Below are 19,842 nucleotides of genomic sequence, written 5' to 3' on the forward strand. Positions count from 1 at the left end.
TGCATATGATTTATCTTTAGTGAACTTGCCTTCAATATTTTGTAGGTGTTTTCACTCCTTCTTTTCTTATTTTTACCACTTTTTCTTTAGCTTTGACTACATTTTGGGCTTCAAGGAAAGACTTTTTAAAATTATTCTTTACTGTTATAACTAAAGAATAGAAGCATTCTTCCCTGTTCTCTGTCCACCCTAACTGGGGAGTGTTTCTGCTTTGACTTCCTGCAGTTGTTTCTCTTTGTTTTAGTGGCAGAGTGGGAGGTGGTGGTGGTTGCTAGTTTTTCTGCCTTTATTTGTATCCTCAGCCTTTCTTCCTGCTTTTCCACCTTATTAAAAAAATGTATTCACTTGGAGGTATCTTTAAACTCTTTCTTCTTCTTTGAAACATGTTGCCTTACCCCCTCCTCCCATAAAAACATCTCTCTCATACCTTGTTTCCCTTAACATATAGCTTTTGATTTGGCTGCACTTGGCTATTCGTTTGCTTGTTCAATCAGTAAGCATTTCTTAAGTACTCACATTGTGCCAACCACTGTCTTCTAGGGACTAGCTCTTATCCTCTCTTAGCAGTTGAGTTCCTTGAGCAAGGTCTTTACCTGCATTTCATTTCTTTACCTTTCTTTTCCCTCTACTAACTCATTTCTGTTCCCATTATTCTGCAAAGTTTGCACTCAGAAAGAACGCTAGTTACCCTAATTGCCAAATCCAGCTCACTATCCTCCTCCTCCCCCTCCTCGGGCTTCCTGCTTCACTTGACACTAACCACGACTGTCTTGAGCTTTCTCTTTGTAAAAGACACTAAAGTTACTATCCCATATCTTTTATTTTGTTTATTTAGTTTTTTACTATTTATTTTTCTATTTTTCCTACCATCTGAAGATTTTCTACACTTTTATCTTTAGCCCTTTTGTCTTTCTCCATAGAAAAACTTATTTACTCTCATGCAGTCAGTTGCTATGTTTTTGTGGAGATGATTCCCCCCTCTTTCCAGTAGTGCCTTCTACAACAAGTTTCAATTCTTTTTTTTAGATTATCTCTTAGAGACTTTTGTTCATGGATTTATCATTTTTTTTAAAGATTTTATTTATTTATTTTTAGAGAGGGAAGGGAGGGAGATAGAGAGAGAGAAACATCAATGTGTGGTTGCTGGGGGTCATGGCCTGCAACCCAGGCATGTGCCCTGACTGGGAATCGAACCTGCGACACTTTGGTTCGCAGCCCACACTCAGTCTACTGAGCTATGCCAGCCAGGGCTGGATTTATCATTCTTAAGTGACACGGCCACCAACCTGCAATGATCATGGAATGCTGCAGATGGCTCGTCGAAACACAAGAAAAACATACACAGAGACAACCAGGTCCTGTGGGAAAATAGGAACGGAATGGCCACTCTCTCTAGTGGGGAACGCCATGGCGATCCTCCCTAGGGGATAGTGCCCCTAAGGGAGAGCGCCTAGTTCTCCTGCCCGAGCAGGCTTTTATTGGGTTTGTTTGCATAAGAATTCAGGTAAAGCTCATTAAATATTGCCAGGAAGTAAGGATCAAACAATAGATAATAAGGAAGTCTGAGGGCCTATTTTGAGTCAGGGTCAAAGAGCTATAAAAAACTTTAAGGAACAAACTTACTTCTTGCTTGGACCCTTACCATTTACTTGAGAGCATTCTAAACAAAGCAGGTTTCACGGGATTTTACATATTCTTTCTTAGTCCTGATCACCTGGGGAACCCGCCCTTTCCAGCACAGGGCTGTACCACCCTCTGTCATTGTTTCAGGCTTAGGTGTGCAGCAAGGGAAGTAAGGCAGCCAAGAGATTAGGAGATTTTCTCACAGACAATGAGGACTCAGGCTATGTCAAAGCTGAGGGGCGAGGGTCTATCACCCCCTTTTGCTGTAGCCCCCAAAGTCCTTCCTTGGGGTCCTCCTATGTGATCATGCCTGTCTTAGGTCATTCCCCCTCTGGGGAATCTCACCCGTCATTTGCTGACCGACCAAGCATTTGGGGGCCAGGCAGGGTGAAGTAAAAGGAGCAGAGCGGTGCTTCTGCCAGGGAGATAAGCTTTTGTCTCCTTGCTGGTTTACAGTCCAAGGTCATTCCCTCAGCCTTAGCCTTGGCAGAGGGGTTACAGCTTATGATACCAGGCAGGGTGGTTCCCAACACTTAAGAAACCTGGAATATCCTTGACATGAAGTAATTGGTAATTTTTTCTGGCATCCATTTTATTTGTATGTTCTATGAGGCTGGAGTTAGTTAATTGATTACAGGACACAGAAATTTCAACATGGCTTTTATATTATCTACTTTATCTTTGTATATTCAGTAACTCTTGTGAAGTTTGCTTGTCAATGAAGCAAAGAAAACTGGATGTTAATACAATGGTAGAAGTTAAGGGAAAGGCATAAATATGATCAGGCATAGGTTTTGTGTGTGTGTGTGAGAGAGAGAGATAACATGCATTTGAGGCTGGGATGGGAGTAAAAGATAGAAAATTATACTTGAACAACAGTTAAAATAAAATTTAATTTTAAAAAATATGCATTTGAGTAAACTAGAGTATCAGAAGTAACTGTTGTTTTATTACAGTATCAACAAAACCTCTATATGTTCCATATGGAAACAGGACAAAAGGATTTGTGAAATTGTTTCAGTGTTTCAATGTGAGAACTTCTGGCTACAGTCATAGTTATTAATGTGTAGTGCGTGTAATGTTAAGACTGGTAGATGTCTGTGTACCTGCAAATTGACAGATCTAAGATTTAAATAATTCTCTGATTGTCCAGATTGGCTTTCTTTCTTAATGTTATTATTCTAGTTAATCGTAAGCTTGTAGTGTTCTGTGGTTATTTCTTCTTTCTTGTCCCTCTGTCATTGGTTCTTAATTTGTTTATTCCTTCTGTTGCTTTCCATTCTTATTTATCTTACCAGATCTAAGGTTTTAGCTTATTTCTGATCTTCCTGTCACTGTCACCTCATCTGGTTTACACACCACATCCAGAGTAATCTTCCTGGAATACTGCTTGATAATTGTACTTCTCTCCTAAGAGATTTGCATTGGTTCTCCTCTGAGAATCATAAAGATTTTATTATCCTTAAATTGGTAGTCTTCTGGCATCTGGTTTCATCTTGTGTCTTTGACCTTACTCCAGATGCTTTACAGTATATAGCTTTGGCTATCCAGAGACAGCTTTTCCTGTTGAGGAAATGTGATGGTGTGTTCCTTTTTTTTTTTGTTTTGGTTCTCCTGTTGTCCTTGTTGGAAATGTCATTTTCCATATTCCTTATATCAAAGTAAATTCTTCCCATTCTTTAAAACCCAGCTTTAATTCCTATCTAATAAAATCTTCTGAGTGTAGGCTGTGCTTAATTATCTAGTATATTTTAATTACCTTTATGCATGCTTTTAACTTAATTGTAAGCTTCTAGTAGTTAGAAACTTTATTATATGTGTATGTGTAGTCCTTGTGATGTCTACCACATGCTTAATTTTTTTAATGGCAAGCTAAGAACAATGTTTGGTTTGCCATAATTCTGTGAGATAATGCTTCTTTTTTAGCAATGAATGGGGAGAAGGGAGAAAACAAAAAAAAACAACAACAAGCATTTCCTTCCAACTTAAAAACATTTTTATGTTGTTTCTTTTTAATTTTCTTGACCTCTGTCCTTTTCTCCCCATGTTTCTATATACTTTTGAAATTCCAAAAATATAACAGTCATAGGGAATATAACTTAAGTAGTATATGGAATTTTCAAGGTAATACATGAAGATACTAGAAAGGTGGTACTTCAAACCAACCAAACTGAAATTGATTGCCTTGGAAAATAGTAGTTAGTTTACTACTATTGGAATGGTTTGTGCAGAGGTTGAATGGGCAAATGAAACTCTGAAGTCTCTTTCATTCTTGAGATTTTTTATTGCATGCTCAGTCCTCTTTGGTTACCATAGCAGTTCAAAAACATTTTCATTATTTGCATTTGAGTAAAAATAATATGATACAGTTAGAGATGTGATTCAACTTTTCCAAAAGTGAAATTCCGCCTCAGAGGATTAAAAGTTACCTGTACTCTTGGATAATTCAAAAGAATGTGACAAGATTCTTAGGTTAAGTTTGAAAGACAGGTTCGAAATTTTTTTTTGAACAAACATCTTTGCTTTTTATATTTTCTTTCATAAGGGAAAAAATCACTAGTTAAATGGAATAGTTTTCTGGTGTAACCTTTTTATTACTAGAAACACCTACTATCAGGTTACTTGGTAGCCTTTAGTTTATCAAATAGATATGTCATAGTATTGACCTGCTTGTCTTAAACACTTGTTTTTTCTTAGAAAGATTTTTTTCCCCAAGGAAGCTAAAATCATGGGTTTTCACTAATCTTCATCAATAAGCTTTGCTGTATTCTATGGTGTCAGCTTGAATTTCTAAGAGCCCAAATGCAGGGAGAATAGGTAAAAGAAAATTGAATGATACTTTAAATATTTGTCTGTAGCTAAAAAAAAACAAACAAACCAAAGTTACAGGTGTTTACATTGGTGGTCATGTTGTGCCTGTACTCAGTGCTCAATTTGGGCACACACGTAAAGGTGTATGAGAGGGAGATGATGAAAGGGGCTAAAATACACTGAAGTAGTTTTCTCCTCTTTGACTCTCTGACAGTATATTTTAGGTGATGTTACGATAAATCTTATCCTTTAAAAGCACATACTAATTTTGTGAAATAAAATGGCCAACAGTTCAATAGAAGTACAGCATTCTTGTGAGGCATCTCTGCCATCTTTTAAAAAATAGAAACCTGGAACCTAGAATATTCACAGGCATTTGAAACTTAATTTTTTTTTTATCCTCACCCGAGGACAGTTTTTCATTGCTTTATAGAGAGAGGGAGGGAGAGAGAGAAACATCAATGTGAGAGAGGCATTGATTGGTCACCTTCCGTATATGCCCATACTGGGGATCCTCTGTGCCTGTACCTGGAATTGTACGTGTCCTGCCCGGGGACGGACCTGCAAGCCAGGCATGTGCCCCAACTGTGAATTGAATGCGCAACCCTTCAGTTACAGGATGATGCTCCTACTAACTGAGCCACACAGGGCTAAACTTGAATTTTACATGAATCATGCGGTGGTGCAGGTTTGTTTTACTTAGAACAGGATCCAGTAATGCATTGCATTGATGAAGGTGACCTAAGTTATCTTTTCCATGGGCATTCTGTAGAGGAGAAAGATGCAATATATAAATTATATTCTTAAAATTAATTTGACCTGTTTTATTTATTTTTTTTTTAATGAGGCTACTAGAAATTTAAACTCAGGGTAACTGGCTCAGCTTATATTTTTGTTGCACAGCAGTGGTGTGTTATAGTTATGCATTCACTTGTAGCCACTGCAGCCCTTTTTTGCTTAATGTTTACATGGTGTATCTTCTTCCATGCTTTTGTGTTTAATTTACCTATATCTTTAAATATTAAGACACTTCTCTTAGACGAGAAATGCCTGCTTATGGTATGCTTTTTCAATATGTAGTTTCAAATTTTTTTTATTATAGTGACTTTTTAAAAATATATTTTTAGTATTCTTTCTTGAGTTTTCCTTCATGATTTCCTTACTTGTATGTTGGATCTTCATTGCCTAACTCCTGTATTTGTCGCTTTCTCTTGGATCCCTTTTATTATTTCTTTTTTAAATTTAAATTGAAGTATTTTTTTCTTCTGTATCTTCAGTTTTCTTATGTTTGTTCTCATGTTCCAATTTCATATTCATTTCAGAAATACTTTTTAATTCTTTCTGGAGTCTTTATTTTAATTCTCAATATTTCTAATTCCTGACTTAGTGTTCTTTCATAACTTCACGTCTTTTAAAACTCAATTTACATATTCTTTTATATCTTGTATATATCTTTTAGCTTATTCTGAATTAGTAGGTTACAGTTTTGATCTGTTTTCTGGGCCTGTTTGTTCTAGTGTGGTTTCATTGTAGAAATGTTATTCTGCTTCTTATTCTCCTCTTCTAATAACTTTGCATGAGAGTTGACCTTGATTCTTCTCTGTTGATTATTTTTATGTGACAATTCTCTATTATTTTTAAAAGGAATTAAATTTCAAGACAGCTTTTTTAACTTCACAGACCTCTCTCTTCAGTTGTTTTCACGTAAGATTTAAAAATAAGATCACCTGTTCTGAGATTTTCTTGCTCCATTTTATTCTCCCACTTTTATCTGAACTTCTCTTCCTTTATCTCTGTTTTTCCTGACCTCAACTTTTAATCATTTCCTAGTAGTTTTTGCTTGTGAGTGCTCATAGGTACTAGATCGTTTTATTGTGGACTAAATTACTTGCTATTGAATTGTATAAAAAAGTGTTCATTTTCGTTCAGTTTTCTTCAGATTTATTCACTGTAATTTCCAGTTTTGTATCTCTTCACTCTTAGCATTCTGTTCTCAGATCCGCCTGATTCCCCATGAAGCATCATAGGAGGTCTAGTGGTCATTAGGGTCTTACCCCTACTTGATGGCATTTTGGAGTTTGGGGGTGCTCAATTGCTAAGTTTTGTTGTTAATATTGTCTGGGAGTTTTTGGTTTTTCTATGTAGCTACTCTTTTTTGTTTCTCATGAGGCGCTTCCAGGAGCCCCCCAAATTGTCACCACTATTACAGAATTCCCAAACAAGCAATATTTAATAAAGTGAAGTTGCAGTTAAAAAAAGCTAATTTGGAAAAGTCCATGATTTAACCATGTTTGACCTGTATGTATCTGAATATTGTTTAGTTCTCAAGGTTTTGACCCTTAGATAAATTTGCATAGTGCCTTATAGAACCAGGCACATAATAAGCTTTCAATATACAATTCTTAGTACACATTTATTCAAGAAAACACAAGGTCAAGCAACTTCTTCTTATTTTGTGGGAAGGGTGCTTATTATAATTCCATTAAACTGATGAACTTTCTCAAATCATGGCCTCATGTATATACTTAACTTTTAAAGTTGATTGATCTTCAGTTTATGCCAACTCCTTGCCAGGATCGTTAAGTGTGTCCTCAAAGAAGAGCAGAACAAGCAGGTAGCTTACGGTTTTGGTTTATGTATTCTCTATACTTGCAGAGTAAGGTGAACAAAGACATGTCATACTGTCTATAAAAGAATTTAAAGTTTAGTGAAAAGTTTGCCTCTTTAAGCAGTCCTTTTTGACCAGATAAAAGTCACATTTATTTTGAATTTTAATGTTCAAGATTGTGCCCTTTATGAAGATAAAGGCTTACATATCCCTATATATAGTGCTTTATTTAGTAGGAAATTTTTACGTGGCACTGAATGAATACTCGTATAAATGGATTACATGGAAACAACTATTATTAATTTCATTGCACATAATATTTAATGGTGTAGTCACTTCCTTGCTTTATATGAATATAATAATGATAGAGGACAATGGACATAGTCAAAACACTGGTCTGGGCCTCTAGACCTGGGGTCTGGTTTTGGCTTTGTTAACTAAATGGGGTATGATCTTCAGCAAGTTACTATTTAGTGACTCATTATTATTATTTTTTAAAACATCAACATCTAGTGATATGGTAAGTTAAACATTTTTGAAATGTCTTAATACTCTACTTTTATAGACTCTTTTATTTGTTTAGGCATTTCTAAAAGCACACTGTGGGTATCTTTTAGGCAGAAGGATGGAGATTCATGTTGCATTAGAAAGTAAGGTGGTGTTCCATGACCAGAGCATTGGTTAGAGTTATGTGTGTCATGGGAGGCAAAGGTAAAATTGTTGCAGCCAGCTGCTGGCTTGGTCTTAATCCTCAGTGATAGGAGGTGGGAACAGGGATGAAGCAGGGAGCTCTTAAAATGTATAAAGTTAAAGAGTAACATTTAATGTTATGTTTCTTTAAGAACATGAATCTGATGGGCTTGTTCCTTCAGTGCCTCAGTGGTTAACTAGCTCTTAAACTACAGTACTGGCATTGGGTTAGATTATTAGGGGGAGCCTACAGGAAATATTGAAGAGTTAGAATCAGGAAGACTCTGACCGAGGGAAGAGAAGTTCAGTATGACTACTGAGCTCAACCTTAAGCACCTAGGATGAAAATAGTGGTTTATTCCTAGACTTCTAGTGGTAAGGATTTCATAGTAAGTAGAAATGAGAAAAGACTGTGATGTGAAACTTTTTCAACTTTGTCTTTAATTTTATCACTTAAGAAAAAAGAATGCATTCTTTGAATTTTGTAGCAACTAGCAAATGCTGTAGTAGATAATCAAAATCTGATTATCAAATATCTAGATATTTGATACTGTGAAAAATACGAAAATTGGTAGCTCTTAATTCCATATCATTATTTAAAATTTTTAATTTTTAAATGTGTAGTTTACTTAACTTTGTTCTCAAAAAGAAGAATTAAAACAGAACAACTTCCCTAAAACACAAGTTTATGAAAACTGAAGGAATGGACTCTGTATTAAATATTTCCAAAGAGTTCCTGAGACCAAAAATGGTGGCCCTTCTTTTCCAGCAGCTGGAATCCAAAAGATCTTGAAACCAGTCCTGAAAAGCTTGCTCCTATGCAAGAAATCCTGGTGGCTTTTGAGAGGAAGATAGAGAACTATTCTGGAAAATTTCAAGTGGTAGTAGAGGTGAGTCACTGACATGAAGAATTTATTCAGGGACTACAAATACTAATTTTCTCTTTTAAATTGAGTTTTTCTCTTTTAAACACAGGTTCAGCTAAGGCTGTTTGAAAATCTTAGTCTTTGTGTTCTAAAATTTTTTATGAATTGAAAGAAATACAGCAAGTAATATCCCTTCTTCCACACAAAAACAAACGCTGAAATTTTAAGAAGCAAAAAACAAATAACATTGAATTTCAGTGATATAATTTTCAGCAACATTAGTGTTTCTTTAAGATGATGATATTGGGGGAAAATGTGGTAAATAAATGCTGTATTTATCCTTTGTATTTTTACTGTAAGGTATACTCGAGTGAGATTTATAAAAATGTACTAATTTGATTTAATTGATAACCTTTTTGATCATCAGAAGATGTTCTTCTAGGACACAGGTGGGAAACACAAGGCCCACAGGTCAAACCCGGCCCTACACCTTGTTTTATCCAGCCCAGCACCTTGTTTCTACCCGGTGACAGTGCTGAGCTCTCTTAATTGTTAAGGAGTAGTTACATACATACACTCCTAAAATTACATTCAGCCCTATGAAGGCAACCTCGATGTGGCCTCTGGTGAAAATAAGTTTGACACCCCTGTTATAGGAGGAGTAGAGGATACCAGTGAGGAGGGTCTCCCTGCTCTGGATATCCTGGCTAAGTTCCCTCTGGATAGTATTTTGTTCAGAAACAGTGCAGGATTGACATAACTCTCCGGTAATAATTATATTGTTTTGGAGAATGGGAAATATATGGTACAAATGTCCAAGGGTACAAAAGATATAAGCTGAATAGGCTCCTTCCCATTTCTGTACCTCAGTCATCCAGTTTCCCTTAGTAGGAATCACCATATTTATCAGTTTCTTTTATATTCTTAATAAAAATATTTTATGCATAGATACAAATGTACAGGTAGTACATATTTTTAGTTGTTTTCATATTCTTATATACTGCTCTTTAGCAGTATCTTACTGGATGTAAGATTCTTGTCCCCCATCCGTACCTCAGAAAATTGGACAGAAGAGTATTAATTTCCATGATTTTACCTTTCTTCCTCCAGATTTAACATAGACATGTAGCATCCTTTTATCATACACTAATATGTAAGATTCTATTAATTATTTTAATGCGTTGTAATTTTGCCTTTGTGACTTAAAATCTAATTGCTACATTGTAACCTAATCATTTGCAACAATGCAATTGGTAATCTCAGTTCTTTATGTTGTAGTGCGCTTTTTTCCACTAATTTCGTTTTTCTAAAAACAGCAGTCACCGTAGAAGGGCAAATCAGTACATGCATAAAATTTATGAAAACTCTACAGATAGTTTCTGAAATAATACATTGGTGTGCATTTTAGTTTAACAATAAATGGTTGTTAACCAGGTACATATTAGTATCTGAAAAAGTACAGGAAGCATTGTGGGGACAGATAGGAAGTAGATACTATGATAAAGGGGAGGGTGTGCAAAGGTGGAGGAGAAGGTGGGGGGTGTCCAAGGAGCAGTTCTTAAAAGTAGTCACTCACTGGACAGAATTGTATTTGCAGTTGGGCTAGGACAAATCCATAACCTGAAGTAGTTGTATCACTTAGTTGGATTTCACAAAGAGCTCTGCTTTCCAAAAGATTTTGGAAGATTAAAGGAAAAAAATGATGTTTTATTCTCAAATGATGTTTTATTAATCATTAACTAGGAATATCAGGTGGCCTGTCATTTATTATTATTTCCTGATAGTGACAATTATCTAAATTAGGGCACATTTTCTATCAGTCTGTTTCTGTTACCTTTTATCTTCACATTCATTTCAGGGCTCCCCCCCCCCCCCCCAGTAAAACTGTGTATGTATGTGGCTTATTTACCATTTTTCCCCCCACTGAAGATGTCCCATTAACATAGAAGTGATTTTTTAAAAACATATATAGTACTGTTACATAAAAGTAAAATTTCATATTACATTCATTTGCCTACTGATTGATACTGCCTATTTTTATCTATTCCCACTTTTTGTTATATTGATTTTTTGTTTAGTTATATTTTGTATGTTTTATCTATTACATTACACAATTCCAATAAATACATGCCAATTAAAACTTTAAATTGACAATCCCAATTTTCTCCAGTCTCTGTAAAAATTAAAGACTTAGAACTCTTTTAGGTTTTATTGTTTTTAGAGCAAAAAGTGTGATTGGGTATGATTGGAGTTTCTACTTAGAAAGTTTCAGAAATGAAAATGCTTCATCCATGTTAGATTGTGATGATAATATGTCAGCCATAGGTGCTTTTCAGCATTTCAGTTTAAACAGTATTTTTTGAAATTGAATTTCGAGTGATGTGTGAGGCTCTGGGCAAGTGTTGTTTTATGTATTGGATTGTGTGGAGAAACCAAAAACATATAGATTATGGATTGACAAGGGCAAAACACTTCTAAGTAGTAGGTTTTTGGATTCTTAAGTGTGATTTATTATATCATTTCCACCTGAAGCCTGCCTTTGCAGTTTTAATGGCGGTAATTTTGAAGTTGGTTCATTCAAAAAGTACAATGTAAAATTCATCTTTATAGGAACATATAAAACAGGAAAGATTTAATTTAATAGGAATAGTAAATAATATTAATTTTAAAATATGCTCTGCCTAAATGGAAATTCATTTAAAAGAAGTATATGCCCTTTATCACCTTCCTTCCCCTCCACCTGCAAGCAGTCTGTACATCCCAGCTTTGGAAAACTGAATTGTAAATGCCACAGAATAAGCAATTAAAATTCTCCCAACAGTCAGGGCATTTTCCTAAAGCATTTTCAATGAGAGGCCCGAAAAGAGAAAGAATGTTTTAATAACAGGAATGATAGTGGAGGCAACACTCACAGTATTCTATATTATGTTGACATTTCCTGGATACTTCTTTTGACTAGTTGGTTCATGGTGGTAAGGGTCGGAACTGAGGGAACTTGATCCTGGTCTCTGTAACCCTGTAATTAATTCATGGTATTATTCCATAGAGAAATCACATAACCTCTTTCAGCTTCAGTTTTCTCATCCGTAAAATGAAAACTGAGTCCCTAAAGCAAAGAGCCTGGTGTTTGCAAGCCCTGTGGGACATAATTCTCAGTTTTATTAGATGTAACCTGAGATATCTAAACTACTGATGGCTGATTTGGTTCTATGAAGAGTTGTAGGCTAATAATCGTGGGCCTGTTACTTAACACCTTGAAGCTTCAGTTTCATTCCCTGTCAAATTAGGGTAGTAATGTCTAAATTGTTTTTTTTTTTTAAATTTAAAATGCCATATATGTGTATGTAATCTATATCATATATATGCAGTTTATAATAAATTATTCATATATAAAATTAAGTTTTGATGCTAATGTTTATCATTATAGTTATTAGGTTGTTTTTGTTATTTTTCTGCTGATTACCAGACAATAGAATAAGTTTTCTGCCCTGGCTTGTGTGGCTCAATGGACTGAGTGCTGGCCTGCAACCCAAAGGGTTGCTGGTTTGATTCCCAGTCAGGGCACATGTCTAGGTTGTGGGTCAGGTCCCCAGTGGGGGGTGCGTGAGGGGCAACCACACATTGATGTTTCTCTCCCTCTCTTTCTCCCTCCCTTCCCCTCTGTCTAAAAATAAATAAATAAAATATTTTTAAAAGAATAAATTTCATCACTGTTCTGTAGAACCCTTACCTATACTGTCTTGAAACTTTGTGAGCAGCTACTTTATACCATACTCCTATCACCTCCTAAGAATGCCTGTTCCTAATGTTTATTTTCCCCTATTTCTAATCATTTCCAAATTGCTTAACCTTTTAACCTTTTATTACTGCTGATCTTTTCATTGTTGACCTTCCTTCTACCATACTTTATTCTACATTTTAGAAATTATCTGAGCTTACCAATATCTTCCTTCTTAAAAAATGATCTTTCTGCATTGCTGTTATCATTGAATCCTTGTTTCCCCTAGTCCCAACTAACACACACCCATGCATCTGTGCCCAGTTGGTTTTTGGTAGTGGTCTCTAGTAGAAATGGCTCATTATTTCACATTCAGATTTTTATACCTCCCTTTTTTGTTCTCCTAATTGTGATGGATAGCATCCCTAGTACAACATTAAATAATTTGGTATAATGTACATGTATACCTTGTTCCTAAAATTAATTATTAATTACCTTCATTAAATAAAGAGAATATATTATATAAAATGTGCATAGTCATATTAATTTAATATAAGACATTGCTGATTGTAAGATATACCTCAAATTTATGGACTAATAAGAAAAAAATTATATCATTAGTTGAAAGATGTATTACTATTTCATAAATGTTAAAATGAAGAAAATGTAGCAGGATCAGTGAGATATACAAGTATAGTAGATACTGTTTTTAGTCTTAAGTTTTTTGTTAAAATTTTCATGTATTGTTGGCTTGAGAGAAACTTTTCAAATTTGTTTTACTTTCATAGTTTCTTTGAGCTCTAAGTTACTTTTTGCTTCATTGCAGATATGTGCAAACTAATTTTTGGGGGGGTCTCATTCTTTCCAAATGTTTAATTCCTTTATGATAGTGTAACTTGATAATCTCTACTTTCAAAATCTCACTATGGCTGAAAGGTGCAGCATCATTTGAATATTTGAGATGGAAAACATTTTTTTTTTTTTTAGGAAGGGTAAGCTATACTGAAAGTTTCTCAACTCTTTTCCCATCACACAGCATTACATATTAGCTCTACTTATATACTAAATTCATGCTGATGATGATGTGGTATAGTCCTCTGACCTTGTACTGTCAGTTCACCTTCTGTAAACTTTTCCTCATATGTTTTTCAAAAAAATTATAGTTGACATACAATATTTTATTAGCATATGATACACTTTCGAAGCTTGGGGGTTTTGCCTTAGCTTCTGTTTTTTTTTTTTTTTTTTTTTTTCCCTCTAGAGCTAAATAAGAACAACAACAACAACAACAAAAAACCTTTAATTTTTTTTGTCAGTTTACTATTACCATATATTTCCCAGACCCTATTAATTCACTTTATCATTGTCTCTAGACGAGTGACTTAGAAATCTCATTTACTTTGAGAGAATATTTAGGTTGAGGTGGAGGGGAACAGACATCCATAAGTGAGTGTATATTAGTATTTTGCATACCTTAAAACTCAGTTGTGAATAAAGTCACTCATTTTTATTTGAAGGAAGATAATTTCTGTGTACCATTGAGGGCTGCAACTCAAGGTTGACATCCAGTAGTCTGTTAAAACTGGGTTGTCTTCTCAGGGATGTGGGGGTGTTTGTCCAGGGAATGAAAAAAATAAAAGGAATTAAAAAACTGATTTTTCTACCAATTAAAACATTTTAAGGAACTCACGGTCTATGTAAATGATATAATAATAGAATAATGTTTTGTTTGTAAATGTTAATTTAATGTCTTACCTAATGGACTATCCAGAAAGTACTCTTTGGCTAGTCTTTCTTTACTCATGATAATACTGAAACCTAATTAAACTGGTTGAAATGATAATCAAATACTCATGGGGTTTATAGATTTTAGGGAGGCAGACTTATGAACTCCTGAACATGTATATAAAATATGGCCATCAGGCACAATTTTTTTTTAAAGAAGAGGATCCATAACTTTCAGCATAATCTCAAAGAAGTTAATAACCCCAAAGAAATTAATTCACTTCTATAGAGTTATAGGTCAGCACTATTTTTTAATGTGCTCTCTATAGTGGTATTGAGTGTAAATCATAAAACCCCAGAGTATTTTGAAGCTCAAAACAAAGAAAATTTGATCCTGAGGTGTTACTTTGAGAAGAGCATCATTATTTAAGTGGAATATTTAAAACAATAATAATACTGCCCATGAACTACCCTGGGAATTCACTTTTAGGAGATAGTGAGTATAAATGAATATGATATTACTGTATGCACAGAAAAAGACATTAGAAAACTGTGGCTCCATATATGTTGAAAAAATATGAAGTATTAAAACTATGCTTTTATTTTGAACTTGAGTCATTTCATAATTGTTGTGGTTTATTTTTCTAAAGAATATAAAGTGTTTTCCCAGGAGGTATCCAGCCATGTAACATGAAAAAGAGAGACATTTACTGAAGAAGATACAAGATACATGAAACATTGTATATAGGACAGGGATACCTCAGTCCCCTTCAGAGTAGGCCCTTTGGGACCTTAACACAGTTCTGCTAATCACCATCAGCTGCCCTGTTGTATTTTCCCAAATCTCATTGATGGTCTGAAATATCTTTCCTTTCAAAGATTATTTTAGTTTTTGGAAAAGCCAGAAGTTGCAGGGTGCCAAATCTGGGTTGTAGGGAGGCTGAGTCCACCTGGGTTGTTTGATGTTTTGCCAAAAAACTGCATGAGATGTGATGCATGAGTGGACATGTTGTGGTGATGAAGTTGCCAATCACCAGTCACCCATAGCTTTGGCTTAGTTTCCATGGAGGAATGTTCAAACTTTAACAAAAAATTTGATGCAGATTCGTTGCTCTACTCCCTCAGCCATTTTGAATGTGATGGTCACACAGTACACAAGTTCACTTAACAGTGTCTACTGCGCCCCCTGAGTAGTACAGCGAGGTCGTCATTGTTCACACGTGCACATTCCAGTCTGCTATCCTTGGCTGCCAGGTTACATCAGTGTCGTGCAAACTGCTCTCATATATTAACAATGGCTGGACTTTATATTAACAATGGCTGGACTTCTCATTATATTAACAAGGTCCGGACAGACCTTGTATATATTTGGAAATAATAAATGTTACCTTGGTATTTGTGTGTGTGTATGTGTAGGAATTACGTACTTTTTAATGTTCATGCGAATGATGAAAATACTTGATTTTTCTTTTATTATAGTGTATGCAGGATATGGGAAATACTAAAGCAAGACTACTTTATGAAGCCAATCTTCCAGAGAACTTTCGAAGACCACAGACAGATCAGTATCCTTTAATATTTCTGTATTGTGGGTTTGTAAAGAATTAACTCATTTTTACAGTTTATATTTTAATTGTGTTTAGGAACATATGAACTTTATCACACTGTTTTTCACTAGAGACAGAACTTAATTTGCCCTGAGCTGTGCTTTGTACGTAGTAAATTTTTGTTAGGAATCTGGTAATACATGATCTGTGTATTGTTTTCAATGTAATTATTAAGAATAAACTTACGACTAGTTCTTCTTGATCTTTAACTCTTGATTGGAGAGTTTATTGGAGATTTGATTTGTGAGCATCTTGACTATTTAAAACAATCTTTTCTAAAGGGATTTTCTTTGATCACCTTTATATAATTATATTTATGTGAAGTGTTTTGGCATGTATGCATTTAAAAGGCAAATTACATATTTAGTGGAAGTGCTGAATTAATTTATGCTATTACTGACATTTTATCTTTACATAGTTTGCACAGTTATGCTACTTGACAGATCTGCTCTAGTGAATGAATATAATATTTTCTCACAGGTATTTTAGTTAAGGATGTTTTTCACATTTGTTAAAAATAAACATTTGATCCTATAGGATTTTTTAAACTCACATTGAAGTTTGAGAAAGCACCTCATCAAAATTGTACTACTCTATAAATAAGATTACCTAATTCATTGTAGCTATTTGTGATTCTATCCAAAGGTAACATTTATAGTTTTGATCTAAAATGTAGTTTCTTAAAGATCAGTTATATATTACCCATTTGTATATTAAAACAGCTTGTGGTCAAACGTGAGAAAAAGGTGATCTTTTCTCACACGAGATACAGGCCGTTATATAATATATATTTTCGTATTTATATAGAAACCATTTCAGTTATAGTCACAAAGCTAGTATTTGTATTCGACCTGTTCTGTTTCTACTTCCCGCTTCCTTCCCACAAATTTAGCAGTCTGGTATTGGAGGCTATTTTTATTGTAGCATGATCCTAGGGTAAGAGTGGCAGGTACATTTTAGGCAAAAAAAATTGAAGGGAAGCGTTAAGGTTGTGAGGAAACATGACATTTTAAGGTTTTGATGTGACAAGATTTAAATTTTGTGGGGTAAGTGGAAGTAGAAGTTATTTTCCAAATTACGAAGGGTTTTTAATACTAAATAGAGCAGTTTGGACCTCATTTTATTGGCCCAAAGAGTTGAAGGATTTGAAAAGCCTTGAAGGGTTTTAAAGCAGTAGAAAAATTGGAAACATTAACTTCTCCACAAGGAAGATTAGTTGAAGGAGATTTTGGAGTCAGAGAGAGCATGTAGAATTACTAGTGTAGCCCTGAAGTAAGCAGTAATGAAGATCTAAACTAAATGATGGCATTGAGAATGGACAGCAGGAAATTGGGAAGATCAGAAAGAAATTTGGGAAAGCAGGAGTTATGGGATTAAGTTTAGATTGGCTTTGTTTCTTAGAAAACCACTGAGCCGACCCCAGATTTTCTAGCTTGGCAGAGGTTCTATGGAATTCAGTGGAGAGACAGAATTTAATACCAGATGAAAGTTTAAGAGTTAGAAATGAAAGATAATGAGCCATCCTTGATTACTTTGGGCAGGTTGAGGTGTCTGTTGGACACATACATAGAGATACCTATTTAATAGCTGGAAACATGAATCTGCACCCACAGAAAAGGATGCTTATTTGATCTTTCAAAGTAAGTGTGACTACTTCTAAAGCATTTACAAATTATGGTCATTTGTATGAGGTGTCGATCTCTTACTGTTCACAAAAGGATGATCTAGTGGTCAGAAACTACTTAAAGAGGGAGTTTGTCTAAACAAATTTGAGATAACCACTAATGGTAAAAGTATATAAGATAATACCACTTGGACCATGAGACTGGCTCCTAAATCTGATGTAATACCTTAAAAAATTCTTTTTTAACCTTAGTTAATAGTGATAGCACTTTTATCCCTTTGTTTAATTACGAAACACTGTGACTTGGAGGTCCTATTAGGGAGACTAGAAAGGAAACCGTCACCTTTATTTTGTGAACCATTCTAAAACTTAGCTTTCTTTTAAAAAGCCTAACATTTCTAACTATATTTAAGTCAATAAAACTGAGTAAAACTCACATAATATGGGACCTCACAGCATTCTTAACAATTTTTTTTCATTTTTCAACAGCTTTACAATTACAAAAGTTATGCAAAAGCTGCTGTGAAAGTATAATTTCTCATGAGGGATGTGGTTAATTATAGACTGCATGTACTAGTGCATGACAAACATTAAAGCTTTACATTATTAGGATATTTCATCTCATCTAAAACTTTAATTACTTCAGCTCCATGAGATCTTTTGTGCACCAATGCTAATCAGCAGTTCTCCTTTGAGTTTTTGAAAGTTTTATTGCTGTCCATGCTATGTCTCTGAAACTGGAAGATTTTCTTTTTGGAAGTAGATATTAATTTAATTGTCTTTAAATGGTGTCTTTAAAGAAAGGAAAAATATTAAAATACAAATAAACATGTTAAAGATAAAATACATAGAAACATAAAAAAATTTCTGGGGTTATAATAGTACCATTTGTTAGTTATGAGGATGGGGACAGATACAGGTTGTTTACTGAGTGTTTTGTAACTATAAGCCTGGGTAAGATTCTGGGGTATTTTACTGTTGTCTGCTTACTAGATCCCAAATTGACCACTTAAACTTGAGTTGTTAATACATGCCTTACCTTGATTCCCTAAAAATATTACTATTCTATTTCTGTTCGTTTGTATTCTTTTGTTTTTTTGGTTGTATACATCAGTATAACTAAATTGAATATCTCAAATGATACCTGGAGACTGGAAAATGAAGATAAGTATTTCCTAATCTCCAAATTCATTGGTTTATTTGTTGTTGTTTCTCATTTGCTCATCTATTTAAACTTGGCACATGCAAGCTGTCTTAGCACTTAACACAGTAGTTGTCCATTTCCGCCCCCTACCATGGGCACTATGTTTTAAAATGTTTTAAAATATTGTCAAAATATTTATTAATAATAACAGCTAAAAATTAAATAGCACTCACTGTGTACCCTGCACTCTTCTTAGTTCTTCATATACACTAGATTATTTATATGCACTAGCTTATTTAATTCTTAAAGTAATTCTGTGAGGTGAATTTTAGTGCTGTCTTCATTTTAAATGTGAGGAAGCTGAGATGCAAATATACGTAAAAATAAAAGCTAAATTCCCTTATTGATTGCTTACTCTTTGTTAGGCACTGTGCTACGTGCTTTATATGTATTATTCCCCAAACTTAATAACTGTGAGATGAGTATGATTTTCTTTTTTTACATATCTAGTATGGGTTTAGTAGATTAGCTAAAACTTCAAGGTCACAGTAACTGCCAGTTAAATAGCAAGTGCCTACTGGTACCAGAAAGGATATACATTGGAGACCACCTTTATTTGGAATTAGTTTACCTTAAAAGTCTACCAAATTGTTTATATAGTAGTCCTCTCTTATCCATGGCTTCACATTCCACAGTTTTTAAGTTACTCAAAGTCAACCATGGTCCAAAATATTAAATGGAAAATTTCACATACTTTGAGAGAGAAAGGGGAGGGGTGCAGAGACTACCTTCACATACCTTTTATCACAATTTATTGTTTTAATTGTTCTATGAGTTATTGCTGTTAATCACTGTGCCTAACTTACAGTTGAACTTTATCATAGGTACACACATATGTATGTATAGGAAAAAATGTAGTATATCTAGGGTTCAGTACAATCTGCAGTTTCAGACATCCACTGGGGTCTCAGAACACATTCCTCTTGGATAAGGGGGAACTGCTATAATGATAGTTTGCAGAGACAGAGATTCTCTCTAAATCCAGGTTGGCAGTTCTTTAACCTCTAGTGTTGGACTAGAATTCCTACACCTCATTCAAAGGAATCAGTAACTATAGGCCCATGAACCAGCTCCTGATTTTATAATTAAATTTATTAGATTATAACCATGCCCATCCATTTATGAATTTTCAGTGGCTGCTTTGGAGCTGCAAAGGCTCCAAAGTTGACTGGTTGCAACATAGACTAATTATCCTACAAAGCCTAAAATATTTACTATCTGGCCCCTTGAGAAAAAGTTTGCTGATCCTGGAGTAAAATATTGTTTCTTTAGGTGACTTAACAATGAAGAATTGGTGTGCATTTGTGACCTTATGCAAAAACATATAAGGACCATGTGGTACATTGTTGCTCTAAGGGGCATACAG

At 34.6% G+C, this 19,842-nt stretch overlaps 1 protein-coding gene and 1 long non-coding RNA gene across 4 annotated transcripts in view; both read left to right on the forward strand.

The window, feature by feature from the left end:
* Positions 1 to 19,842, forward strand: part of SMAP1 (small ArfGAP 1) — a 165,034-nt gene that overhangs the window by 58,619 nt on the left and 86,573 nt on the right. For 2 of the 3 annotated variants that reach the window (XM_028508985.2, XM_028508986.2), the window contains exon 3: positions 15,521 to 15,606. In XM_028508985.2, coding sequence (XP_028364786.1) covers positions 15,521 to 15,606 — 86 coding nt within the window. Of the gene's footprint in view, positions 1 to 8,501; positions 8,623 to 15,520; positions 15,607 to 19,842 lie in introns of all 3 variants that reach the window. The other variant, XM_028508987.2, reaches the window with a different exon arrangement.
* On the forward strand, positions 15,613 to 19,801 carry LOC118500242. The gene is made up of 2 exons (XR_004902794.1): positions 15,613 to 16,128; positions 17,190 to 19,801. It is a non-coding gene; the product is annotated as an uncharacterized LOC118500242 (long non-coding RNA).

The sequence above is a fragment of the Phyllostomus discolor genome, chromosome 4, assembly GCF_004126475.2.
Source record: "Phyllostomus discolor isolate MPI-MPIP mPhyDis1 chromosome 4, mPhyDis1.pri.v3, whole genome shotgun sequence".
Lineage (NCBI taxonomy): Eukaryota > Metazoa > Chordata > Mammalia > Chiroptera > Phyllostomidae > Phyllostomus > Phyllostomus discolor.